The sequence below is a fragment of the Ranitomeya variabilis genome, chromosome 4 (genome assembly GCF_051348905.1).
Source record: "Ranitomeya variabilis isolate aRanVar5 chromosome 4, aRanVar5.hap1, whole genome shotgun sequence".
NCBI classification, from domain to species: domain Eukaryota; kingdom Metazoa; phylum Chordata; class Amphibia; order Anura; family Dendrobatidae; genus Ranitomeya; species Ranitomeya variabilis.
In genome coordinates this window covers 717822996-717850945 of record NC_135235.1, presented here as the reverse complement: position 1 = coordinate 717850945, position 27950 = coordinate 717822996, and the positions used below count along the sequence as shown (strand labels likewise).

General features: G+C 44.6%; 1 protein-coding gene across 2 annotated transcripts; it reads right to left on the bottom strand.

The window, feature by feature from the left end:
* Positions 1-27566, bottom strand: LOC143766601 (uncharacterized). 2 transcript variants are annotated; one of them, XM_077254400.1, is made up of 6 exons: positions 27387-27566; positions 27078-27257; positions 26855-26978; positions 26678-26775; positions 26405-26495; positions 1-1736 (listed from the first exon to the last, which is right to left on the bottom strand). In XM_077254400.1, exons 1-6 carry the CDS (start codon positions 27462-27464, stop codon positions 484-486), a joined length of 1824 nt encoding a protein of 607 aa, XP_077110515.1. In that variant the 5' UTR covers positions 27465-27566; the 3' UTR covers positions 1-483. The 2 variants fall into 2 exon arrangements, with proteins under 2 accessions (XP_077110515.1, XP_077110516.1); XM_077254401.1 differs by lacking the exon at positions 27078-27257 and having other exon boundaries at positions 27315-27566.
* Positions 27567-27950: the final 384 nt, after the last annotated feature.

The window sequence follows — 27950 nt, the reverse complement described above, 5'->3', positions numbered from 1 at the left end:
GGGACATGACAGACATCAGAAGGTGAGTATGTAGTGTTTTTTTTTTTACTTTTACAATGGTAACCAGGGTAAATATCGGGTTACTAAGCGCGACCCTGCGCTTAGTAACCCGATATTTACCCTGCTTACAAGTTAACACATCGCTGGATCGGTGTCACACGCACCGATCCAGCGATGACAGCGGGTGATAAGCGACGAAATAAAGTTCTGGACTTCTAGCTCCGACCAACGATATCACAGCGGGATCCAGATCGCTGCTGCATGTCAAACACAACGAGATCGCTATACAGGACACTGCAATGTCACGGATCGTCGTCGTTCTCGCTGCAAAGTCACTTAGTGTGAAGGTACCTTAAGTGTGTATTTCCAAGTAAAACATTTCCACCATTAAGAATCTAAAAAAGCTTCTCACCTGTGCGACTGCTCTGGTGACTAAGAAGAGATTATTTCTTCACAAAACATTTTCCATTAAAATGGCTTCACCTATGTGTGAGTTCTCTGATGTGTAACAAGAGTTGATTTCTTTGTAAAACATTTTCCACATTCTGAGCATGAAAAAGTTTTCTCCCTTGTGTGAATTCTTTGGTGCTTTAAAAAATTTGATTTTAGTGCAATACATTTTCCACATTCTGAACATGAAAAAGGCTTTGCACCGGTGTGAATTCTCTGATGACCAACAAGACTTGATTTCTGGTTAAAAGATTTTCCACATTCTGAACATAAAAAAGGCTTCTCCCCAGTGTGAATTCTCTGGTGAGTAACAAGATCTGATTTTCTGTTAAAACATTTCCCACATTCTAAACATGAAAAAGGCTTCTCCCCTGTGTGGGTTCTCTGGTGTAGCACAACATCAGATTTCCAGTTAAAACCTTTCCCACATTCTGAACATAAAAAAGGCTTCTCTCCAGTGTGAATTCTCTGGTGATTAACAAGATCTGATTTTCTGTTAAAACATTTCCCACATTCTGAACATGAAAAAGGCTTCTCACCTGTGTGCCTTCTCTGGTGACTATCCAAACGTGATTTCTGGTCAAAATATTTTCCACATTCTGAACATGAAAAAGGATGCTTTCCTGTGTGAATTCTCTGGTGAGTAACAAGATCTGATTTTCTGTTAAAACATTTCCCACATTCTAAACATGAAAAAGGCTTCTCCCCTGTGTGGGTTCTCTGGTGTAGCACAACATCAGATTTCCAGTTAAAACATTTCCCACATTCTGAGCATGAAAAAGGCTTCTCCCCAGTGTGAATTCTCTGGTGACTAACCAAAGTTGATTTCCGGTTAAACCATTTTCCACATTCTGAACATGAAAAAGGCTTCTCACCTGTGTGAGTTCTCTGGTGACTAACCAAATTTGATTTCTTGTTAAAACATTTCCCACACTTGGAACAAGAAAATATATTCTCTACTGTGTGAATATTTTTATGTTTGATACAATTTGCTTTCCTTAGAAAAGACATTTTGAGGGGAAAACTATTTCCATATTCTGTTTTTACTTTAGGAGACATTCGTTTTTTACTACTTATTTTGTGACATTGATTTTCACTAGTAGTTAGTAAGGAATCAGAAGGCAGGACCTGTTTCAAAGGATCAGATAACAGATCTTTGCTGTGAAGGGATGATGGCATATCTGGAGTAATGGCATTCACTTCAATTGTATTCTGTGGGATCTCAAGATCGTCTGATTTAAAAATTGAAGATGTCAGCTGTCCTTCTAATCGTCTCGTACAGTAATCTGCCAAGAATAAAACCAATTATTATTTTTAAATAAAATATCCTTGAATTTCATATTTTTGAACATTTATACTTACTAACCATAAAAATGGCAAGTTACCGTATATACTCGAGTATAAGCCGAGATTTTCAGCCCAAATTTTTGGGCTGAAAGTGCCCCCTCGGCTTATACTCGAGTCACGGTCTGTGGCAGGGTCGGCGGGTGAGGGGGAGAGGGCGCTGAGGCATACTTACCTAGTCCCGGCGATCCTGTCACTCCCCCTGCCCGTCCCACGGTCTCCGGGTGCAGCAGCCTCTTCCCCTGAGCGGTCACGTGGGACCGCTCATTAGAGAAATGAATAGGCTGCTCCACCTCCCATAGGGGCGGAGCCGCCTATTCATTTCTCTAATGAAGCGGTGCCGGTGACCGCTGACAGAGGAAGAGGCTGCGGCACCGAACACAGGCAGGGGGAAGGAGCGGGACGCCGGGAGCAGGTAAGTATCGCATATTCACCTCTCCTCGTTCCACACGCCGGGCGCTGTCTCCATCTTCCCGGCGTCTCTCTCTCCTCACTGACTGCAGGCAGAGGGCGCGATGACGCATATAGTGTGCGCGCCGCCCTCTGCCTGATCAGTCAGTGCAGGGAGACGCCGGGAAGATGGCGCCGAGAAGCTGCAAGCAAGACAGGTGAGTATGTGTTTTATTATTTTTATTGCAGCAGCACAGCTATGGGGCTATAATGGACGGTGCAGAGCACTATATGGCAGAGCTATGGGGCAATGGTGCAGAGCACTGTATGGCACAGCTATGGGGCAGTAATGGTGCAGAGCACTGTATGGCACAGCTATGGGGCAGTAATGGTGCAGAGCACTATATGGCACAGCTATGGGGCAGTAATGGTGCAGAGCACTGTATGGCACAGCTATGGGGCAGTAATGGTGCAGAGCACTGTATGGCACAGCTATGGGGCAGTAATGGTGCAGAGCACTATATGGCACAGCTATGGGGCAGTAATGGTGCAGAGCACTATATGGCACAGCTATGGAGCAGTAATGGTGCAGAGCACTGTATGGCACAGCTATGGGGCAATAATGGTGCAGAGCACTATATGGCACAGCTATGGGGCAGTAATGGTGCAGAGCACTGTATGGCACAGCTATGGGGCAATAATGGTGCAGAGCACTATATGGCACAGCTATGGGGCAGTAATGGTGCAGAGCACTGTATGGCACAGCTATGGGGCAATAATGGTGCAGAGCACTATATGGCACAGCTATGGGGCAATAATGGTGCAGAGCACTATATGGCACAGCTATGGGGCCATAATGAACAGTATGGAGCATCTATTTTTATTTTTGAAATTCACCGGTAGCTGTTGCATTTTCCACCCTAGGCTTATACTCGAGTCAATAAGTTTTCCCAGTTTTTTGTGGCAAAATTAGGGGGGTCGGCTTATACTCGGGTCGGCTTATACTCGAGTATATACGGTATATAAAAATATTGAATTATTCACCAATACAATAATAGTTCACAGTCTAATAGAAAACCTCATCGGATGAACCAGTAGAGCATGGTGCTCAACTGTTTGTTCACTCTGCCTCCCAAATATGGAATAAAAAGTCACCTAACAATGTTAAGTAGGCGAAAATAATACCAATAAAAACTTCTACTGATCCAGCAAAAAATAAACCCCAACTCATGTCCGTCATCTGTCTGTGGAAAAACAGAGGGTGTCCACATTATTTATAGTCCAGAGGGCTCCAGTGCATCCAGTATACTGTATCCAGGGTATGCGTTTAAGGGGATACACTAGAGCCCTCTGGACCCTTGGTATTTATATGTGATATTTTTCTTGGCCTGGATTTATCCTCATATCCTTGCATGATATTGTCTATAATTGCTGATAATTACCTATTTGACTTTGTGCTATAATGTGTACTTTTGTCTCTGGACTCTCCTATGAATCAATTCCTTCTTGTCATTTTATCTACCTTTTATACATTTAATTTAACATTTTTTTCTGGGAGTTACCAGAGACAAACCCCAGAACCGTCCAGATACTTTGTTTGGGTCCTTCTTTGCACTTTAGTTATTTTCACCTTGCACTTTATTTATGACAATCTGATTTTCTACATTACTACCTCATGCATTTCCTTGCATATTCATTTGAGCCTATTCTGCAAGGGGTTGCACTATATGAATAACTTTGGACTCAACCTATTTATTTGCCCAGTGTTTGCTTTTTTCTTTATGATCTGTCTACATCTCCATTTTTAAGCTTTTTAAATTTTCTGCTTCAATAAAATTTTTCATTTTTTACATAACTTGAGTCTGGAGGACTTTTTTCTCTACATACATTTTTTTCTTGCTCTTAAAATCACACGAGACCCTATGGTAGAAGGAATCACAACAAATGCCAGATTGGATAAGGTTGGATTATTTAATTATTTTCTTGTTGGGAGTAGAGCAATCCCTTCCAAGAACAATCAGTTTAATCAATCGGTCAGGTCTTAAAATAAATTGGGATAAATCCTCATGCCGCTTACTGAGAATATACCTGGAATATGGTTTACAAGTACTCAAATTTAAATATCTTGGTATAAATATTAATAAAAGCCCAATTTTAGATTTGAAAGATAACATATACCCTCTCACTGAGATAATTAAAAAAAAATGTGAGAAATGGTCCCAACTCCCTATTTCTGTAGTATTATTCGCGCCTGACAGAGACCTAAGTGCCAGGGCGGACATGCAGAACCTGATTTATTTTTATATTATCTAGCTGGCCAGCTGCATTATTTAAAAAGTTGGTTGAGGGACGATAAGCCGTCTAATGTGGAGGCTCATATTTTGCAACTTTTAAATAGGATTTCAATATGGGCAATATTGGAGGGATCCTGTGAACCACCACAGGGATTTCTATTTGTGCAGGAACTTGCGATACAGATCTGGAAAGAAAGTAAACGGTGGATGAGACTCAGTTATGGGACAACCCCGAGTTTCCACATCTTAAGATATTACAAGATTTTATGTCCTGGAAGCAATAAGGAATAACAACATTGGACAAGGTATTTGAAAATGCAGTACAGTTATCATTTGACCAAATACATAAAAAATATGGGATAGCGATTTTTATACATATCTGCAAATGAGATATGCTATTACGCACCAGTTCCCACATCCCAGAATGCGAATATTGAGATACCCACTAATAGGTGTATTTACTACCCAGGGCCCTACGGGTGTAATTTCCACACTATATACTTTTGTGCTTAATTAAAAAGTTGCATCCACTCAACTTCCTGTGGAAGACAAATTGCGACAATTGATAACCTCGTCAACTGAATAATAAATTAATACAATTATATATTTTACATCAATCATACCTTACCCCATCCAAACTATATAGGTTTGATGGACTATCCTCTGATGGTTGTCATAGATGTGGGGAATAGGGGGCGGATTTTTGGCATCTTATCTGGAACTGTGCAGTGATGAGATATTGGAGTGAAGTGGTTTCTACATTATCAAGAATCATTGGGGCACCGATTGATTGTGTGCCGAAACTGTGTGTGTTGGGAATTTTGGATGAGGAAATTTGGCTACATTATGATAGAATTCTTACTAGACTCTTTTTCTTGCCAGGAAAGTGATAGCATTGAGATGGGTGGGGGGGAACGGCACCTTCCGTTAATCAATGGAATAAATTTGTAGATATAATACCGGATGAGAATATAGAGTATAGGAATAGAAAATGTCCCCAAAAACTCCATAGAATCTGGGAGAAGTGGTGTGATTCACCTCTGATGCACCTATCTCCCAATGTTTTAGCTTCCTCAATTTCACGTTATGTTCCCTGATAAGTTTCAACTTTTCACCAGCATGAGATAAGATTACTGATGCAAAAGAACCAATGAGTGTATCGCCATTTCTAGCCTCTAAATCATTAAGTCCTTAAGTTTGACAAATTGCTTATTGTCCTAATAAACGGATGAGTACAGTGTCCTAATTGTGTAAAATATATAGTTATACATTAATGTATTTAAATATTTTACAGCGAAAGATACCATTTAAAATATGATGTAATATTTGCAATTGGGTCCTGTATTAATATCTGTTAGCATAGATAACATAATCTGATGATTATCCTGTTAATACTGTATATGCTGTTTATTCTGAGGTTTTTTAAATAAAAAAAAAAAGAGTTTAAATAAAAGTAGCTGAATGCTGCTTTCCTTCTGAACTCTGCCATGTGCGCAGACAGTAGTGAAAAACTGTATATAGGGTGTTGTCACATTCAAGAGAAGTTGGAAAATAATTTGTAAGGTCCATTTGATTCCTATTATTCTTGGTGAAGAATTCAATAGTTATCACCACATAAAGTGATACATGTCAGATTTGAAAAATGGGGCCTGACTAGGAACACAAAACTCCAGGAAGTGGTTAAATCTGACGATTTTGGTCACTAACTACAGTAGTCAAAAACTGTGACTAAAGACAATAACACATCTACTGAAATGACCAAACTCAACAGACTTCATCAGTAATAAATGAGTAAATAGTGGAGAAACCTCTCTGGGGTAATTAGAGTATTTATTTATTAACACTCTCTGATTTATTCGCCGAACATAGCCAAACGCCATTAGAGTCAATGGGAGGCAAAAACAAACGCATACACAACAAGTTCAAACGGGCCCAAAAGCTGCCAAAACACATCAAATTGTGGGCAGACACCAGAAAAGTGGCCTCAATTCACCCACAGTACAAATTTTAGAATGGAACAGCAGAACTAAGCCATGCATGAGGTATCAGGGTCTGGGCCAGCATTTACAACTTTGAATTGAACTTCAAATTAAGATGAGATGGGTGAGGCATCGGCGTAGGCCTGCTGTGCTGGGAGCTCTGAAACCCCATGCAACAGCTCAACCTGCCTTTATGCTCAGCCACAATCAGGTGGTACAAATATCAGTTTCGTAGACTGCTATTGTCAGAAAATTGTAAGGATAGTAACATAGGTAGTTGACTGAAAGTAAGTGGAGGCCTGCCGGTCTCTGAGGCCTACTGCTAAAGGCAACACCTATGAAGGAGACCCAACCAGGAGTCTACACATTTCCAAAAATTAGTAGCAAACACTACTAAAGTGGCATCAATTTCACCAGAGTAAAACTAGTATAATAGGGACAGACACCTCTTCCACTACAACCAACTCAACAGATGGAGACTGTAATGAGCAAGGTTGTGGAACCACTGTGCCATAGCCTTCGGAAAGTCTGGAGGGGCGTAACTAGGTGGCCTATGAAATTCGACCTTGGATAAGCAGCAGCAGCAGGCAAACATCCGTGACCCAAGAAGGGACAAGGAGCTGGTACCAGGCACTACTTCAGGGCCGACCTACAGAGGGTGGCTGACACCTTAGAGTGGGTAGGTTGGTACAGCCTGAAGGAGGGATGAAGAATACAGGCAGGCACTGTTGGGACACTGGAACCACTGGTGCCGATGGGACCAGCTGAGGAACAGAAAAGCACCGGCAGGTGCAGAATTGACCAGGTGTTACACAGATGGGCACTGGCAGGTGAGGGCTGTACTAGATGTTAGATAGATAGGCACTTGTAGCTGCAAAATGGACTGGGTGTTAGACAGATGGGAACAGACAGGTGCAGACTGGATCAGGTGTTACACAGATGGGCTCTGGCAGGTACGGGCTGGACTGGGTGTTAGACAGATTTGCACTGGCAGATGCGACCTGGACTGGCAGTTACACAGATGAGCACTGGCATTAGCAGGCTGGACTAGGTGCTACACATGTGCACTAGCAGGTCACACAAATAGTCACTTGCAGGTACTAGCAGGTGCGAGCTGGACTGGATGTTACACAGATGGGCACTGGCAAGTGCAAGCTGGACCGGCAGAGGAACAGGAGAGCACTGGCAGGTCCAGACTGGACCATGTGTTATAAAGATGGGCACTGGCAGGTGTGGGCTAGACCAGGTGTTAGAGGAGCACTGGCAGGTGGAAGCTGGACCAGCTGATGGACAGAAGAAACCAAACAGGTCTGAGCAGATGGGTACAGGATAGACAAGCAGACGGGCGGACCTGGGGGGCTGACATCTAGCAAGCATGCAAGGCAAACTAACAACATTGCTCAGGCACCTCCATATTGGACGAGCCTTAAATCGAAAGGTGTCACCCAGCTATTGGCTGGGGACACCTTAGGGCAACGCATACTGTTACTTTAAGAGGAAGGGAGCATGTGCACGCCCTAAGCATAGTGCCCAGGCCTACAATTGGATCTTGGAGGGCACTGGCACATAGGGGGTGAGATGAGGAGGTGATGTTTTAGTGGAAGACACTGAATTTCCTGTCTGTTAGGTATGAGGAAATCCAAGAAAGAGCCAAGTCTGTAATGCCAAGACATCAGAAAGTCTGTAGTAAAAGGGAATGGTCAACTGTGTCAAAGGCAGAAAACAAGTCCAGGAGAAGGAAAAACTAGCGTTGTTTAGATTTGGGGGTCAGTAGGTTGTGGGTGACTACAGTCAGGGCAGTTTCAGTGGAATGGGGTGGTTGGAAGCCATATTGTAAGTGGTCACAAATGGAGCAAAAAGAGAAGTAGGAGGACAATTCGCAATGGACGTGTTGTTCCAGTAGTTTGTTGGCAAGGGGAGAAGTGAGATGGGGTGACAGCTAGACACAGAGGATGGGTTAAGAGAGGCCTTTTTGAGGATGGGTGTGATCGAGGTATTTTTGAACCATTAGGGGAAGACACCAGTTGTTAGTGACAGGTTGAAGAGGTGAGTTAGGCTTGAGATGAAGACTGTGGTAAGGTTTGGAATGAGGTGGGACATTATTTGGTCAAGTTCACCGTTGGTAAGACATGATTGGAGAGTAAAAAGGAAAATTGATCTTTAATGATGGTGAAGTTGGTTTTGGAGGAGAAGAGTTGAGTACTTATGAGGAGGGGCTGTGGGGACTTTAAGCAAAAGCTTTGACTTACGTTGTCAATCTTCTGCTTGAAGAATGAGGTAGAGTCTTCAGCTGAGATGAGGGGAGAGGGAGGGGAACCTGGTGGACGGAGGAGAGAATTGAAAGTACTGAATAGCTATTTAGGGTTGTGAGACAGGTATGATATGAGAGATGAAAAGTGAGTTTGTTTTGCTGCAGTGAGCAATTGCCCAGCATTTTTCCAGCTTTTGTAACTTGACTGGCTACTCCACTCTCTTTCTTTGGCAGCCACACAGTGGTCCGCTTTGTAGATGAGGGCCAGAAAGAACATGTGTTCCAGTAGATTGCAAGTGCGGCATCAAGTGGCCTCGCCTCCTCTTCCTCCAACCTTAACATCACACACAGTACAGTCCTCAGAGGTGGCCCACCAATTACCCTTGTTTTCCCCCATGTCACAACTCTCTAACCTCCCAACTGACTGTAGGGAACCACAGATGTCTGAATCTGCAGATCGATCACACATTCTAAGCCATGGGCATTGGAAGAGTACTCCAAAGATTCATAAGAGGAGGAAATCATCTGCACCAACGCCCACATTTTTTTTTCAGTTTGATCCCAAGCTGTATTAAGTAGGGTCCAAGCAGAATTTAAACCGTCATCAACAGACGTTAACCCCAGTGGGTGGGGGTCATCCTGATGAGGTTATGTTGCGGCTTCCTACAGACACAGAGTCAACCCCAAATATATCAGTGGCCAGCAGAGTTTGCGATTCTGCAGTAGCCTAGCTTGGGTCTTTTTTTCAGACTGTGAAAAATGACACAAGTCACATTATCTGCCAACTTTGTTAAAAACGACAGAGTAGAGTTAAAATAATGCAACAATTTGAATACTTCATACGTGAACTGGCACATGCACGATCAACATGCATTAATTTTAGAATCTCACTGTGCTAAAATGCAGACTAGCAGGCCTCGCCAACCACCGTCCATCCAATCAACTGCATCTTCTGATTCTTCCTCATTCCTCACCATGGCAAGTGTTGTCACACAGGTCACCGGCCGCAGAAACTACAGTTGTTTACACGCTACAGTCGGGGTGAGTGAGAGTCCGTCAGCTGATATGGAAGTGGACATGCCTGCTGCTTTTGACTGATTTTACATACCAAGCACATCCCATCTTTCTCAATCCACCGTAACATCTCTGCCTGCACCTCTCTCACAGTCCAGCAGCTAGTTGTGTTCACCCTACTCCACCTTATGTCAGCACAGCAGCCAGTCCTCGTTTGTGCAATTGTGCTCCTGTAAAAGATTGTTTCCACCTACACATGCCAAAGCTAAGAGCTTGAACTTCACCATCTTCAAATTACTTATAATAATAACCTTTATACATATATAGCGCAAACATATTCTGCAGAGCTTTACAAGTCAGCAGTTCATATAAAAAACAGTCAAAAGTTACAAAGTTTACGATAATCAAGCAATTAAAGCAAACATAATGACGACCCTGCTCTTCAGAGCTTACAATCTACAATGAGGTGGGGGTGACAAAGTACAAGTGGTTATTTACAATGATAGTCCAGCCATCAAGGAAATGGGGGGGTAGATAAAGGCTGCATGAGGCTTTTGAGTACAGGTGAGTTTGATGGCGAATTATGTACAGAGAAGTAGAGAATAGGCTATATATCTATGTAAAAAGGACTTTGATTAGGGAACGTGATAGGCCACCCTAAACTGATGTGTTTTTAGGCTAGAAACCGACTCCATAAGGATGGTCTGAGTGCCCGACGTCCACAGATGGGGGTTGTGCTCACAGCCCAACACCGTGCAGGATGCTTGGCAAATTCGGCACTGGCGCCCTGTGCTCTTAACGGATGAAAGCAGGTTCACACTGAGCACATGTGATACAGAGTCTGGAGATGCCGTCGAGAGCGATCTGCTGGCTGCAACATCCTTCAGCAAGACCGATTTGGCAGTGCGTCAGTAATGGTGTGGGGTGGCATTTCTTTGGAGGGCCGCACAGCCATCCATGTGCTTGCCAGAGGTAGCCTGACCGCCATTAGAAACCGAGATGAGATCCTCAGACTCCTTGTGAGACCATATGCTGGTGCGGTTGGCCCTGTGTTCCTCCTAATGCAGGACAATGCAAGACCTCGGGTGGCTGTAGTGTGTCAGCAGTTCCTGCAAGATGGAGGCATTGAAGCTATGGACTGGCCCGCCCATTCCCCAGACCTGAATCCGATTGAACACATCTGGGACATTATGTCTCGCACCATCCACCAACGTCACGTTGCACTGCAGACTGTCCAGAGGTTGGCGGATGCTTTAGCCCAGGTCAGGGAGGAGATCCCTCAGGAGACCATCCGCCACCTCATCAGGAGCACGCCCAGGCATTGTAGGGAGATCATACAGGCACGTGGAGGCCACACACTACACAGCATCATTTCCTTGTCTTGAGGCATTTCCATTGAAGTTGGATCAGCCTACAACTGGAATATTTCATACATCTAGGATGTGGGATTTTAGTGTTCCCTTTATTTTTTTGAGTAGTGTATAAGGACTTCACTTAGGGAACGTGATAGGCCGCCCTAAACAGATGTGTTTTTAGGGAGCGCCTAAAACTGTGTAAGTTGTGGTTAGTCCTAATTTCTTGGGGTAGAACATTCCAGAGGATTGGTGCAGCTCGTGAGGAGTCTTGAAGATGGGAGTGTGAGGTACGGATTAGGGTGGATGTTAGTCAAAATTCGCTTGCAGAGCCTAACGAGCAGGTTGGCTGAAAAACAGAAATGAGGGAGGAGAAGTAGGGGGGTGCCACTCTGTGGAGAGCTTTGTGGGTGGGAACAAGCAGTTTAAATTGGATCCTATAATGTATGGGCAGCCAGTGCAATGACAGGCACAGAGCGTAAGCGTCTGGGTAGCGATTAGCCAAATAGATGACCCTGGCTGCTGCATTAAGGATGGACTGGAGAGGGGAAAGTTGAGTGAGGAGGAGGCCCTCTAACACTTCCTCCAGTACTTCTGCCTGCTCCACCTCCTCTAGGGCCTCCACCTACACCCTCAACCTCTGCCTTAATGAGACACACGTTCCAACACTGCAGAAAGAATCCCCCCACCTCCGCACTGCACAGCCAGGGCTCAATGCAATCAGGCAGTGTTTAAATGAATATGACTTGGAGATCGCAATCATACAAATCAAGAGTTGTGGACAACTATCCATGCTAAGTATTGGATTTCTCCACTGAACCTGAAGCCAGGGAAGGCTGTGTGTGATAATGGTGGCGGCCCTAAACGAGGGCAACCTCACACACGTGCCTTGAACAGCTCGCATGCTCAACCTGATGGTACCGCAATTCCTCCGCTACTGTCCCAGTCTGGATGCCCTGCTGCAAAAACCAGTCTCATTGTGTGCTCACTTACAGCATTCCTCTTAAGTTGGTATAAAGATCTGTCGGCCTACCGGTTAACTGTTGATATGCGATGTGACAACACCGTGGCTTTCAACTCTGCACACGTTGCAGCGACTGTGGTATCAGCTCCAAGACCTGGTGTAGTATGACATTTTGCATAGCCTGGCACAACGCAGTACAGATATGGTGCAATTCAAACTTACAGATTGGCACAGATGAAGGACCTCTGCACCCTTCTGCACATTTTTGAAATGGATACTAAGATGATTAGCGCTGACGATGCAGTCATCAGAATCACTATTTCGGTCATCTACATGTTGGATTACACTATGAATACTCTGTGGGAGGAGGTGGTGGTGGTCCCGGGGGGAAGAGGAGGAGGCAGAGGAGGATGAGGAATGGTTAACAATATCTCTAAGTTCCAGTCTGTTGTCTCACTGGCGGTAGCCATGGAAGAAACAAATGGAGAAGGACAAGGAGGAAGGAGGTGATGAATACGAAACAGTTAGGTGATGAAGAGGATAATTATTCACTCTCTGTCAGTGCTCTGTCAGTTGACAGTGGTTGCCCAGGGGGATGGAGGAAGCAAGCTTAAGTGCTATCCTGCCACCAACAGACTATAGACTTGGACCTCATGAAAGAGACCAGCCCATAAGCGCTTTCTTGCAGCACTATCTGCAACATGATTGTTGCCCATATTGTTAGGATTCGAAATAGTGATGACAATTAGGTTGCCAGTCTGTTCAATCCACAATACAAAAGTACATTTTGCCAATTGTTACCCCCCCCCTGGAAAGGGATACGCCTATGGTGCAGTATCAAAACATGCATGACAATCTTGACAATGGGTTTCCCCAAGACAGCAGTGAGGCACACAGTGTGTGTATCACAGTGAAAGGCTTGCAACCCCGGGAACATTGACTCATCAATGCAAAAATATTAGCAGCCTTATAGCCCTGGAGTCCTGTGTTCCAACCCCACCAAGGACAGCATCTGCAAGAAGTTTGTATGTTCTTCCCATGTTTTTGCGAGGGTTTCCTCCGGTATTCATTTCTCTTTCCACACTTCAAAGACATACTGATAGGAAATTTAGCTTGTGAGAGCCAATGGGGAAAGTGCCATTAATGTCTGTAAAGCGCTGTGAAATTATTGACGCAATATAAGTGAGTAAAAAAAATAAATACCATATTTTTCGGATTATAAGACACACTTTTTTCCCAAAAATGTTTTTGGGGAAAATGGGGGTGCATCTTATAATTCGAGTATACCTTACTGGCCACGGTCACTGCTCGATGAGGCAAGAGTGGTGCAATGCTGCAGGCTGGGATGAGGGGGTGTTTGGAGGTGCGACACTGCGGGTGATCGGTGGTGTGGGGGCTCCGCCGATAATTTGTGAAAGCTCAGGACCCCGGCACTTCCATGGTTTACATTGCGGTGGACTCCGGGAAATGGCTCCCCGGGGGCAGCGCATGCACAGATGGAGATCTCAACTCCAAGATCTCGAAAGATGAGATTACACATGCGCCGCCCCCAGCGGCCCAGAGTCCACAAGTAAACCATGAAAGTAAGGGGGCTCCAGGCTTTCACAAAATGTCGGCGGAACCCCTGCACCACCGAACACTCGCAGCGTCGCACATCCGAACACCCCTTTCTCCCAGTCTGGGGTCCGCAGCATCGCCCCACTCCTACCTCTGCCAGCAGCATCCCTGGGACCCTGCCTCACAACAGCTACCACCCCCGGTAAGCAATAAGACGCATGGATTGTAAGAAGCAACATTTTATTAAAAAAGTTTTTTTTCCTATTTTTCTCCTCAAAATTTGGGGTGCGTCTTATAAACCACAAAATACGGTAAAGAGAAATTGATGCCACTTTTAGTGGTATCTGTCCATAATTTTTGGAAATGTTTGGTATCCACGTTGGGTCTCCTTCATTTGTGTTGCCTGAATTTAGCACAGCTCTCAGAGCACCATGGCTACATCTGTCACTCAGCCACCAGTTACTGATCAAACTTTAGCAAGAAACACCAAGGTTACTTACAGGTAGCCGATTTTTTCAGAACCCATGACAGCACACCTGAGAGAGGGGATCCGCCCAGTCAGGACAGGAACCCTACTGAAAATAAAAGGGAGGTACGTCTCCCTTGCTTCAGTTGGTTTACAGAGCATAAGAGCCCCCCCTGGTTAGTACACATGGCAAAACCATCACCACATTATATCAACTAAAAACACCCAAACTATAGTGCACACCAACGGAGTGATAAAGGGGAGGAATATACAGGTGCGGTCATGGGTTTCGGAAAAACCGGCTACCAGTAAGCAACCTTGGTGTTTTCCCTTCCCCCATGACAGCACACCTGAGAGACTTTTGTAGATTGAAACTCCTTAGGGAAGGACCACCGCTTGCAGCACCCTTCTACCAAAGGTCAGGTCACCAGCGGAAGATAGATCTAGCCGGTAGTATTTGAAGAAGGTTGAGGGTGAGGACCAGGTAGCGGCCTTACAAATCTGATCAATTGATACCTAAGCCTTCTCTGCCCAGGAGGTAGCCACGTATCTGGGGGAGTGAGCCTTGATGCCTTTAGGAACTGGAGCGCCACTCGCAGAGTAGGATAAACTAATGGCCTACCTGATCCATCTGGCAATGGTACTTTTAGCTACCCCATACCCGTGTTTACTACCCTGGAAGGCTACAAACAGGGACTGATCTTTCCTCCACTGACTAGTTATGGTCCAGTAATGTAACATGGACCTCCTCACGTCTAATGTATGGAACTTTTGCTCCCTGGGTTCCTAGGATTATTGCAAAATGATGGTAAGGTGATCTCTTGACTCCTATGGAACTTAAGGACTACCTTGGGGGGATAGGCTGGATCTGGTCTTAGAACTACTCTGTCTTCAAAAATATGAGTACATGGAGGGCATATAGACAGGGCCTGTAAGTCGCCCAATCTATGGGCCGATGTTAAGGCTGCCAGCAATACTGTTTTAAGTGTAAGTAACATCGGTGATAACTCCTGTAAAGTAAAGACTCAAAGGGGTTTCTGGTTAAAGCCTCCAAGACCAGATTCAGGTCCCAGGGAGGGATCTTCGGGACAATGACCGGCCTAGACCTACTACAAGACTTTATGAACCGAGACACCCACTTATTGGAAGATAGGTTGCAGTTATATAGGGCCCCCAGGGCTGAAACTTGAACCTTGAGGGTGCTAGTTGCTAACCCGAGTTGCAACCCTGCCTGTAGAAATTCTAGGATAGGTCCCACTGGCGCTACATCTCCAACGGTTCCCCCGGGAAGTCTAGGAACTTCTTCCATGTACTACCGTATATTTTGGATGTGATAGGTTTTCTACTTTTCAACAGGGTGGAGACTAACCCTGGTGAGAATGCTTGGAGACTCAGTAGTGCCCTGTTGTGAATTCCGCTCTTGGGCTCCCTCCGGTGGCTGTAAGTGGCACTATTATGAATTCTGTTCTTGGGCTCCCTCTGGTGGTTATAAGTGGTACTGCTGCTCCTTGGATTTAGCAGTCTGCAGCTGCTTCCACTGATTGTCTTTTTGGGCTCGGCTATTTAGCCTGGCTCTATCCTTTTGTTAGTGCCAGTTGTCAATGTTCCTGGTTGGAGTCACATCTCTGCTTGGATTTCTTTACTACTCTGACCAGATCATCAAAGATAAGTCCTGGCTTGGTCCTTGGTAGTCCATATGTTGTGGACTTAATAGTTCTGTACATTCTATGTTTTTTCTAGTCCAGCTTGTCAGTATGGATTTATTCATTTAAGCTGGAAGCTCTGGAGAAGCAGATTTATCCTCCACACCTTTAGTCAGGTGGTGGAGATTTTTGTAAACTCTGTGGTGGATTTTTCTAGTATTTTTATACTGACCGCATAGTACTCTATCCTGTCCTATCTATCTAGCTAGATTGGCCTCCTTTTGCTATATCCTGGTTTCATTCTGTGTATGTCATTTCCCTCTTCACTCACAGTCAATATTTGTGGGGGGCTGCCTATCTTTTGGGGATTTTCTCTGAGGCAAGATAGCTTTCCTGATTCTATCTTTAGGAGTATTTAGTTCTCCGGCTGTGACGAGATGTCTAGGGAGTGACAGGAACATTCCACGGCTACTTCTAGTGTTGTGTTGAGTTCAGGGTCTGCGGTCAGTAAAGGTACCACCTCCTCCAGAGCATGTCCCATGTTGCTCCTAAACCACCAGTTCATAACAGTACAACTGGCCGACAATGAAGGAAAAAAAAAAGAGTTCTGTGCTATTTTTTTTTCTTTTGCAGTTTGTTATGTCTTTTTTTTTCCTCTTAATCTCTGGGTGGTTCAGGATCTTGGCGTTGGCATGGATGTTCAGGGTTTGTTTTCTCGTGTGGTTCAACTTGCTGCAAGAGTACAGAGTATTCAAGATTATGTCGTTCAGACTCCGGCTTTAGAGCCTAGAATTCCAACGCCAGACCTGTTTTTTGGGGACAGATCTAAGTTTTTGAACTTTAAAAATAACTGCAAATTGTTTTTTGCTTTGAAACCCCGTTCCTCTGGTGATCCCATTCAGCAGGTTAAAATTGTCATCTCTCTGCTGCGTGGCGATCCTCAGGACTGGGCATTCTGCCTTGAATCAGGGAATCCAGCATTGCTTAATGTAGATGCAATTTTTCAAGCGCTTGGATTATTGTATGACGAACCTAATTCAGTGGATCATGCAGAAAAAACTTTGTTGACCCTGTGTCAGGGTCTGGAAGCGGCAGAATTATACTGCCAGAAATTTAGGAAATGGTCTGTGCTCACTAAATGGAATGAGGATGCTTTGGCAGCAATATTCAGAAATGGTCTTTCTGAATCCGTTAAAGATGTTATGGTGGGATTCCCCACGCCTGCTGGTCTGTGTGATTCTATGTCTCTGGCCATTCAGATTGATCGGCGCCTGCGCGAGCGCAGAGTTGTGCACAATATGGCATTGTCCTCTGAGCGGAGTCCTGAGCCTATGCAGTGTGATAGGATTTTGACCAGAGCAGATCGGCAGGGATTCAGACGTCAGAATGGGCTATGTTTTTACTGTGGTGATTCTGCCCATGTTATTTCTGATTGCCCTAAGCGTACTAAGAGGGTCGCTAGGTCTGTTACCATCAGTACTGTACAGCCTAAATTTCTCTTATCTGTGACCTTGATTTGCTCATTGTCGTCATTTTCTGTCATGGCATTTGTGGATTCAGGTGCTGCCCTGAACTTAATGAACTTAGAATTCGCCAAGCCTTTGCAGAGCCCCATTCCTTTGAGGGGCATTGATGCCACACCGTTGGCCAAGGATAAACCTCAGTATTGGACACAGCTGACCATGTGCATGGCTCCAGCACATCAAGAAGATTGCCGTTTTCTGGTGTTGCATAATTTGCATGATGTTGTTGTACTGGGTTTTCCATGGTTACAAGTACATAATCCTGTGCTCGATTGGAAATCTATTTCTGTGACTAGTTGGGGTTGCCAAGGGGTTCATAGTGACGTTCCTTTGATGTCTATTTCCTCTTCCCCTTCTTCAGAAGTTCCTGAGATTTTGTCGGATTTCCAGGATGTATTTGATGAGCCCAAGTCCAGTTCCCTTCCTCCACATAGGGACTGTGATTGTGCTATTAACTTGATTCTAAGGCTCTAAGTTCCCTAAGGGCCGACTTTTCAATCTGTCTGTGCCAGAACATGCCGCCATGCGGAGTTATGTTAAGGAGTCTTTGGAGAAGGGGCATATTCGTCCATCTTCGTCACCATTGGGAGCAGGATTCTTTTTTGTTGCCAAGAAGGATGGCTCCTTGAGACCCTGTATTGATTATCGCCTTCTTAATAAGATCACGGTCAAATTTCAATACCCTTTACCTTTGCTTTCTGATTTATTTGCTAGGATTAAGGGGGCTAATTGGTTTACTAAGATTGACCTTCGAGGGGCGTATAATCTTGTTCGTATTAAACAGGGTGACGAATGGAAAACTGCATTTAATACGCCCGAAGGCCATTTTGAATACCATGTGATGCCATTCGGGCTTTCTAATGCTCGATCTGTATTTCAGTCCTTCATGCATGATATTTTTCGCAATTATCTTGATAAATTCATGATTGTATATTTGGATGATATTTTGATTTTTTCCGATGATTGGGAGTCTCATGTGAAGCAGGTCAGGATGGTGTTTCAGATCCTTCGTGATAATGCTTTATTTGTGAAGGGGTCTAAGTGCCTATTTGGAGTTCAGAAGGTTTCTTTTTTGGAGTTCATTTTTTCTCCCTCGTCTATAGAAATGGATCCTGTTAAGGTCCAGGCCATTCACGATTGGATTCAACCCACATCTGTGAAGAGCCTTCAGAAATTTTTGGGCTTTGCTAATTTTTATCGCCGTTTCATTGCCAACTTCTCTAGTGTGGTTAAGCCCCTGACCGATTTGACGAAGAAAGGCGCTGATGTGACGAATTGGTCCTCTGCGGCGGTTGACACTTTTCAGGAGCTTAAACGCCGATTTACTTCTGCCCCTGTGTTGCGTCAGCCGGATGTTTCTCTTCCTTTTCAGGTTGAGGTTGACGCTTCTGAGATTGAGGCAGGGGCCGTTTTGTCTCAGAGGAATTCTGATGGTTCTTTGATAAAACCGTGTGCCTTCTTTTCCAGAAAGTTTTCGCCTGCGGAGCGCAATTATGATTTCGGCAATCGGGAGTTGTTGGCTATGAAGTGGGCATTTAAGGAGTGGCGACATTGGCTTGAGGGAGCCAAGCACCGTGGTGTGGTCTTGACCGATCATAAGAATCTGATTTACCTCGAGTCTGCCAAGCGGTTGAATCCTAGACAGGCTCGATGGTCCCTGTTTTTCTCCCATTTTGATTTTGTTGTCTCATATCTTCCGGGATCTAAGAATGTTAAGGCTGATGCTCTCTCTAGGAGTTTTTTGCCTGATTCTCCGGGAGTCCTTGAGCCGGTTGGCATTCTCAAGGAGGGGGTGATTCTTTCTGCCATCTCTCCTGATTTACGGCGGGTGCTTCAGGAATTTCAGGCTGATAAACCTGACCGCTGTCCAGTGGGGAAACTGTTTGTTCCTGATAGATGGACTAGTAAGGTAATTTCTGAGGTTCACTGTTCTGTGTTGGCTGGTCATCCTGGGATTTTTGGTACCAGAGATTTGGTTGCTAGGTCCTTTTGGTGGCCTTCCTTGTCGCGGGATGTGCGTTCTTTTGTGCAGTCCTGTGGGACTTGTGCGCGGGCCAAGCCTTGCTGTTCCCATGCTAGTGGGTTGCTTTTGCCTTTGCCGGTCCCGGAGAGGCCTTGGACGCATATTTCCATGGATTTTATTTCGGATCTTCCTGTTTCCCAGAAGATATCTGTTATCTGGGTGGTTAGTGATCGGTTTTCTAAGATGGTCCATTTGGTACCTTTGCCTAAATTGCCTTCTTCCTCTGATTTGGTTCCGTTGTTTTTTCAGCATTTGGTTCGTTTGCATGGCATTCTGGAGAATATTGTGTCTGACAGAGGTTCCCAGTTTGTTTCTAGGTTTTGGCGGTCCTTTTGTGCTAGGATGGGCAATGATGTGTCTTTTTCTTTGGCGTTTCATCCTCAGACAAAAGGCCAAACTGAGCGAACTAATCAGACCTTGGAAACCTATTTGAGATGCTTTGTGTCTGCTGATCAGGATGATTGGGTGGCTTTCTTGCCGATGGCCGAGTTTGCCCTTAATAATCGGGCTAGTTCGGCTACTTTGGTTTCGCCTTTCTTTTGTAATTTTGGTTTTCATCCTCGTTTTTCTTCAGGGCAGGTTGAGCCTTCTGATTGTCCTGGTGTGGATTCTGTGGTGGACAGGTTACAGCAGATTTGGACTCATGTAGTGGACAATTTGACGTTGTCTCAGGAAAAGGCTCAACGTTTTGCTAACCACCGTCGGTGTGTTGGTCCCCGGCTTCGGGTTGGGGATTTAGTCTGGTTATCTTCTCGTCATGTTCCTATGAAGGTTTCTTCCCCTAAGTTTAAGCCTCGATTTATTGGTCCTTATAAGATTTCTGAGATTATCAATCCGGTGTCTTTTCGTTTGGCCCTTCCAGCCTCCTTTGCCATCCATAATGTTTTCCATAGATCTTTGTTGCGGAGATATGTGGTGCCTGTTGTTCCCTCTGTTGATCCTCCTGCCCCGGTGTTGGTTGAGGAGGATTTGGAATATGTGGTTGAGAAAATTTTGGATTCTCGTTTTTCAAGGCGGAGGCTTCAGTATCTTGTCAAGTGGAAGGGGTATGGCCAGGAGGATAATTCTTGGGTTGTTGCCTCCGATGTTCATGCTGCCGATTTGGTTCGTGCCTTTCATTTGGCTTGTCCTGATCGGCCTGGGGGCTCTGGTGTGGGTTCGGTGACCCCTCCTCAAGGGGGGGGGTACTGTTGTGAATTCCGCTCTTGGGCTCCCTCCGGTGGCTGTAAGTGGCACTATTATGAAGTCTGTTCTTGGGCTCCCTCCGGTGGTTATAAGTGGTACTGCTGCTCCTTGGATTTAGCAGTCTGCAGCTGCTTCCACTGATTGTCTTTTTGGGCTCGGCTATTTAGCCTGGCTCTATCCTTCTGTTAGTGCCAGTTGTCAATGTTCCTGGTTGGAGTCACATCTCTGCTTGGATTTCTTTGCTACTCTGACCAGATCATCAAAGATAAGTCCTGGCTTGGTCCTTGGTAGTCCATATGTTGTGGACTTAATAGTTCTGTACATTCTATGTTTTTTCTAGTCCAGCTTGTCAGTATGGATTTATTCATTTAAGCTGGAAGCTCTGGAGAAGCAGATTTATCCTCCACACCTTTAGTCAGGTGGTGGAGATTTTTGTAAACTCTGTGGTGGATTTTTCTAGTATTTTTATACTGACCGCATAGTACTCTATCCTGTCCTATCTATCTAGCTAGATTGGCTTCCTTTTGCTATATCCTGGTTTCATTCTGTGTATGTCATTTCCCTCTTCACTCACAGTCAATATTTGTTGTGGGGGGCTGCCTATCTTTTGGGGATTTTCTCTGAGGCAAGATAGCTTTCCTGATTCTATCTTTAGGGGTATTTAGTTCTCCGGCTGTGACGAGATGTCTAGGGAGTGACAGGAACATTCCACGGCTACTTCTAGTGTTGTGTTGAGTTCAGGGTCTGCGGTCAGTAAAGGTACCACCTCCTCCAGAGCACGTCCCATGTTGCTCCTAAACCACCAGTTCATAACAGTGCCCTCTCAAATTCCAGGCTACCAGATGGAAGCCCTTCACTTGAGAGTAGATCACTGGTCCCCGGGTAAGCATGTCTGGAACTTCTGGCAAGATCCATGGATCTGTAATTGGCAACTGCCTTAGAAGGGAGAACCATGGCATCTTTGCCCAAAACGGAGCTATGAGGATTACCCCCACTTGATTCTCTCTGATCTTCCGGACTACTGTCGGAATCATTGCCATCGGGGGGACCACATAGGCCAGGGAGAATTTCCAGGGTATTTGTAGGGCATCTACAGCAAATGGATGTTCCCTTGGATTTAGGGAGCAGAACTTCCTGACTTTTTTGTTGTGTGAGGTGGCAAACAGGTCTATCTCTGGTTTGCCCCAAGTTTGCACTATTTGTTGGAAAACCTGAGGATTTAAGGACCATTCCCCCTGTCTCAAGTCTCTGCGACTCAGGAAGTCTGCTTGTGTATTTTCAACGCCCCTTATATGTAGTGCCGTGAGAGATAACAGGTGTTGTTTCGCTAATTGGAATAGTAGATCTGACACCTCCATGAGACCTCGTCCCCCCTTGGTGGTTGATATAAGCCACCACTGCTCGATTGTCCGACATGACTTGAGTATGGCGGCCCCGAAGCAAAGGGAGAAAATGTTCTGGGCATGAGTGCATCTTCTGTGGTCATCCCTCTTTATGAGGGATCCACTGCACTCCCCGCCTCCTCCGGTGCCCATCGATAGTCCCTCCCCTCCTCTGCCACGCCGACGGGATAGTTTTAGGCGGCCGGCATTTATTCTTCATGGGCGCTGCCATCTTGGATCCGGCGCCAGCCCCGACGTAACGCGGACACGCCCATTCCCAGCGTGCCTTGCACGTGACGTCAGACGTGTACGACCCGGAAGCGGCCGGCCCTCCTGGACACTGGCAGAGGGGGGGGGAGGACGGTGCAGCAGCCATGGAAAAGCCCTGGACTCCTGACCGTGCTGCCCTTACGCCCGCTCGGACACTAAGGCCCTCCGGACCCGAGGACGGCGTTTCCATCACCCGAAGACCGGCGCAAAGGCCCTGCCTGTTCTTCTACGCCGGGACGGGAGTGGGTAAGTAGATTATGATCTTCCGCCTTGTTCAGCACGAGGGTCCCTGTCAGGACAGGAAACCCAACTGAAGCGAGGGAGAGGTACCGCCCTTTTATTTTCAGTAGAGTTCCTGTCCTGACTGGGCGGATCCCTTCTCTCAGGTGGGTGTGCTGTCATGGGGGAAGGGAAAATACTGCCCTAAGCAATATCCAATGCTTAAATGTGGCATAGTCTAACCCCTTACTGACATCGGGAGTACATTTATACCGATGTTGGTCTCCCTCCCTTTGATGTGGGCTCCGGCGGTGACCCCACATCTTTCCGGGGACATGTCAGCTGTTTTGAACAGCTGATATGTGCCCGCTATAGCCGCGGGTGGAATCGCAATCCCCTGACTGATAGCGGCATTTAAAACTGACAGCGGTATTTAAATTGCGCTTCCAGCTATCGGGACGGAAATATGCACACAGGTGACCCACGTCACGTGATCGCGGGTGACGGTGAGTTGGCATGACAACCTGAGGTCTCCTGGAGACCTCGAGCTTTGTCAGTGCCGTTTTCCTGTGAGTGCCACCCAGTAGTTGGCACTCATAGCAATGCAGTAATTCTGCTACATAGGGGCGATCTGAACATCACCTCCATGAGCCGATCAGGCTATGGCAGCTTCTAATCTACTATGGAGACTATTGAAGCATACTAAAAGTGAAAAAAAAAATGTTTTTAAAAATACAAAAAAATAATAATAATAAAAAATCAAACATACACATATTTGGTGTCGCCGGGTTCAGAATCACCTGATCAATAAAAAAAAGGAATAACCTGATCGCTAAATGGCATAGAGAGAAAAAAAAAAAGTAAAGACGCCAAAATTATTTTGGTCAGCGCAACATTGCATTAAACTGCAATAACAGGCGATCAAAAGATCGTATCTTCACCAAAATGGTATCAATAAAAACGTCAGTTCGCTGAGCAAAAAATAAACCCTCACCCAACCCGAGATCACAAAAATTTGAGACACTACGAGTATCGGAAAATGGCACAATTTTTTTTTTCAGTTTGGAATTTTGTTTCACCACATAGATATGTGAGAACCTAGACATGTTTGGTGTCTATGAACTCGGAATGACCTGGAGAATCATAATGGCATTTTTAGCATTTAGTGAGCCTAGTAAAAAGCCAAACAAAAAACAAGTGTGGGATTGCACTTTCTTTGCAATTTCACTGCACTTTTTTCCCCGTTTTCTAGTACACGACATGGCAAAACCAATGGTGTTGTTCAAAAGTACAACTTGTCTAGCAAAAAGCAAGCCCTACATGGCCATATTGCCAGAAAAATAAAAAAAAGTTATGGCTCTGGGAAGAAGGGGAGCAAAAAATGAAAACGCAAAACCGAGAAAAGCTCCGAGTGTTAAAGACCACGCTATTAGCACAAAGAATTTATATTGTGAAATGTGGACTTCTGGCTGGAGCACAATAGGGGCCCAAAATAATTAAAAGATAAAATGTGGCCTGCTTTATGTAGCATGGTAGTAACAGAAAAAAAATATTTTTACTGTTGGTGACCTTTGGATACAGCAGAATCTGAGCACAAAGAATTACAACTTCAGATGTGGCCAAATTTTTGGAGCATGGTAGTAAAATAACAAATTTATATTTTATCATGTGTATACCTGTATGGAGAGCAATATGTGCACCAAAGAATAAAACGAGGAAATGTAGCCTGCTTTAAGTAGCACGATAGTGAGAAAACCAATTTCGATTTTAATCATGTGTACCCCAGTATGAAGAACAATATCAGCACCCACAAATTTCAAACTGACATCTGGCCTGCTGTATGACATTACTAACAGAAAAAAGTATTTTTTTTTACTGTGGATGAGGTCTGTATACAATAGAATATATGCCCAAAACAATTTCAAACTCAGATCTAGCCTGCAGTATCATGTTTGTCACAGAAAAAAAAATATTTTTTTTTACTCTGCGTGATTTTTGCCCACAGCTGAATTTCACCACCACTAAATGACAAGGTGGGACATGACGTGCTGAATCACGTTAGCAACTGCAAAAAATATTTTTTTTACTGTGCAACAGCTCTGCACATGGAACCATTTCACTGCCACTGAATGACAAAGTGGGATGTGGCGTGCTGAATCACGTTAGGGACTGCAATTCTTTTTTTTACTGTGCAACAGGTCAAATCATAGAACAATTTCACCGCCACTGAATGAAAGTAGGATATAGTGGCCTGCATCACATTTAGTAACAGAAAAAAAATGTGTTTTTTTTTACCGCTGCATAAGCCCTGCACACAGCTGAATTTCACTGCCATTAAATGACAAGGTGGGATATGGTGGGCTGTATCACGATAAACAACAACAAAAAATTTTTTCTTACTGTGCAATAGCTGTGCAGAAAGATGAATTTCACTGCCACTAAATGACAAGATGAGATATGGCATGCTGTATCACGTTAGCAACTGCCAAAAATGTTTTTTTACTGTGCAACAAGTCAAATCACAGAACATTTTCACCGCCACTAAATAACAAAGAATATCGCGTGCTGTATCACGTTTAGCAACTGAAAATATAAGATTTACTTTAGAAAGGTCTACTTGTGCATGGAGCACAATAGAAGCAGTGCACAACACACTTCTATTAACCCTCAACTGGTGAGGTGGGGTTTGCCACACCCCAGGGAATTTGTATTCGGCTGCTATTCATTGAAAAATTCTGGTATGAGGATACGTGTCTCACTAGCTTCCATCCATTTCCGTGTCAACAGGATGTCGTCAAGGCCTCTCTCTTCTGGCCACGCATAACAGAGCTAGCTGTCGTTAAGTGCTGTCTTGGCCTTGCTGAACCCCACATCACCACTCATGTAACTCTTTTTTACACATTTTCAAATTTTGAAAACTTCTTTATTTTTATCAAAGTATTACATTTTCTGATACTTGTGGGTGTCAAAAATTTGTTATACTCATGTGTAATCAATCGCCAATAAGAAAACGATTAAAACAAACGTGATCTTTGCATTTTGTGTAAAAATAAGAGATTTCTAAATCTCTTATTTAGAAATCCCCCACATCACCAGTTGTGTGACAAAAATCCCCACCTCACCAGTTGAGGGTTAAATGTACCCTGCTGTCTTTGTCTGTGGAATTCAGAAATGGCACAAAAAAAATCTGCCGGAAAGTCGATTTCACAGCCACACAGGACATTAGCTATCTAAACTATCTGACTTAGATTTTTAGCTAGATAGCTAGGTGGTTGTTTCTATCAGCTCTTAGGCCCAGCATCAGGAGCAGCAGCACTGTGCTAGTGACAAAATGGCACTAAAACAAGATGTCAGCTCTTTACATAGAGAAGGACATGTGATTTCAGAAGCCAATGACACAAGACATTGTGTCAGAGCATTGTGGGCGTTTGCTGCGCCCTGATTGGCTAACTGCAATGTGCTCACATAAAGAAAAATAAAATGTACAAGCACACCGCTCCTCTGAGCTCTCCTCACCCCCTACCCTCATCAAACACGTGCCCCACGCTGCTCATGATACATCACCACTATCCTAGTCAAACTTATCAAGATACTTTAGTGGCAACACAAATATTTTCAGACACTTTTTAACAAATCTTACTGATTTTTTCTGATTTTATAAAAATTTGCTTCTGTTCCCAATAACGAATCCGAATGTGCCATATTCATGTCGAATTTATGTTTGGCGATCGTTTTTTGAACATATTCGCTCATTTCTATCTTAGAGTTCGATTATAAAAGTTACTTTGAAAGATTTTCTAACTTGTTGCACATTCTACTTTTGCTGTCATTTCCATTTGCAGTTTACAGATCTGAACAGGTAACGGTCATTGATTTCTTATTTACGTAGGAGGGTCCTGCAGGTTGTATGCTCCATAGAAGGGCTTTCAATTCGCAAAATCATTTGATCAGTTTTGGGTGAAAGAAAATGTTGTGTTCGAGTGAAAAAATGGTGATCACACGATTGTGATATGGCCGGACTACACCACTGATAAAGCAGCCACAGCCGGTGACTGAGAAGAATCTGTGACTTCTCTGTAGTTAGTGGTCACTACTCACCTGGGTAGTCATATGTAGGAATCTCCTCTTTACACCACTCATCACCCCTCACATACATCTCTATAGTATCAATATGGGTCAGATCTTCACCCTGAAACAAAGATTGTAAAAGTCACAGACAGATGGAGAAGTCCCATCTATGATCATCTCCACCGTTCTCATTACAAAATTATAAAACATTAATACTGGTGAAAAAAGCAAGACTGAGCACAAGACCTTCACAGCCATCTACACATCATAGGAGAGATCTCATGACACCTTCTCTCCATCTACCTGATGATCCTGAGGAACATTGGAATCTTCCTGTTTACAGTCCTGTGGAAGAAGAGGACGGGGACATCTCTCTGGTGTTGTCCTCATACTGGATAGATCTGGAGGAAACACATACAGGGACTGAATACATTCTATACATACTGATAATTATAGGTCGTGTTTATTTAGTCCTGTTACCTGGTGATGTGAGGGGCTGGGGAACCTCCATCATGATGTCCTTGTACAGATCTTTGTGTCCTTCTAAATACTCCCACTCCTCCATAGAGAAATAGACAGCTAAATCCTGACACCTTATAGGAACCTGACACATGAAATGATAGCGTCATCCCCCGATCCCTTCATAGCATATACAGCATACAGGGTATACAGTATAATGTCACAGCATTCCCAGCAGTGTCACCTCTCCAGTCAGCAGCTCAATCATCTTGTAGATGAGTTCTAGGATCTTCTGGTCATTGATGTCCTCATGTATCAGGGGGTGAGGTGGAGACCACATGATTGGGCTCAGGGGTCTTCCCCATCCCTCAGACACAGGGTCCTGAAAGCGCTCACTAGAGGTCTTCTTCACTACTGTGTAATCCTGGTTATGGAAAGACACATTAATAAATCTCACTACAGACATTTCCAGAGTCCTCACCTCTCCAGTTCTGTCCATCTTGTATTCCCACAGATAAGAATGATGTAATGTGACGTCATCAGAATCTCTCACCTCTCCAGTAAGCCGGAAGAGGATCTCTAGGGTGAGGTGTAATATCCTCTCCGCCATCTTGTCTCTGTCCATATCCATCCTTGATGGGTAAATCAGGAAAATTCTCTTATATAGAAGATCTTCACTGAGAGGATCCGATATTGTAGAGACCTGAATGAGAAGAAGATGAGCCGATGTAACATCATAAAATCCTGTGTAATAATACAATTACTGGAGATAATAAGGGAAACATAAGAGATTTATTATTCTACAGGCCCCAGTACTTGCAATACTTACTTCTCCCCGTTCATCCGCTGAGGCGACTTCTGCTCTGAACAGTCACAGTCAGTAGCGTAGCTACCTGTGGGGCAGAGGGTGAGGGCGCCCTGGGCCCGGTGCTCTGAAGGAGCCCACCCGGAGCTACGCCACTGTAACTGTATCGGCACGCGCAGCGCTCCGATACGGTTACCCTCTGGGGCAGAACAGATGCACAGATGTCATCACGAGGTCAGCTGTACAGCCGACCGCAATGATTGGGGAAGGAGTGCTCCATCTCCATCACCCTCCTGTCAGCGTCTGACATCG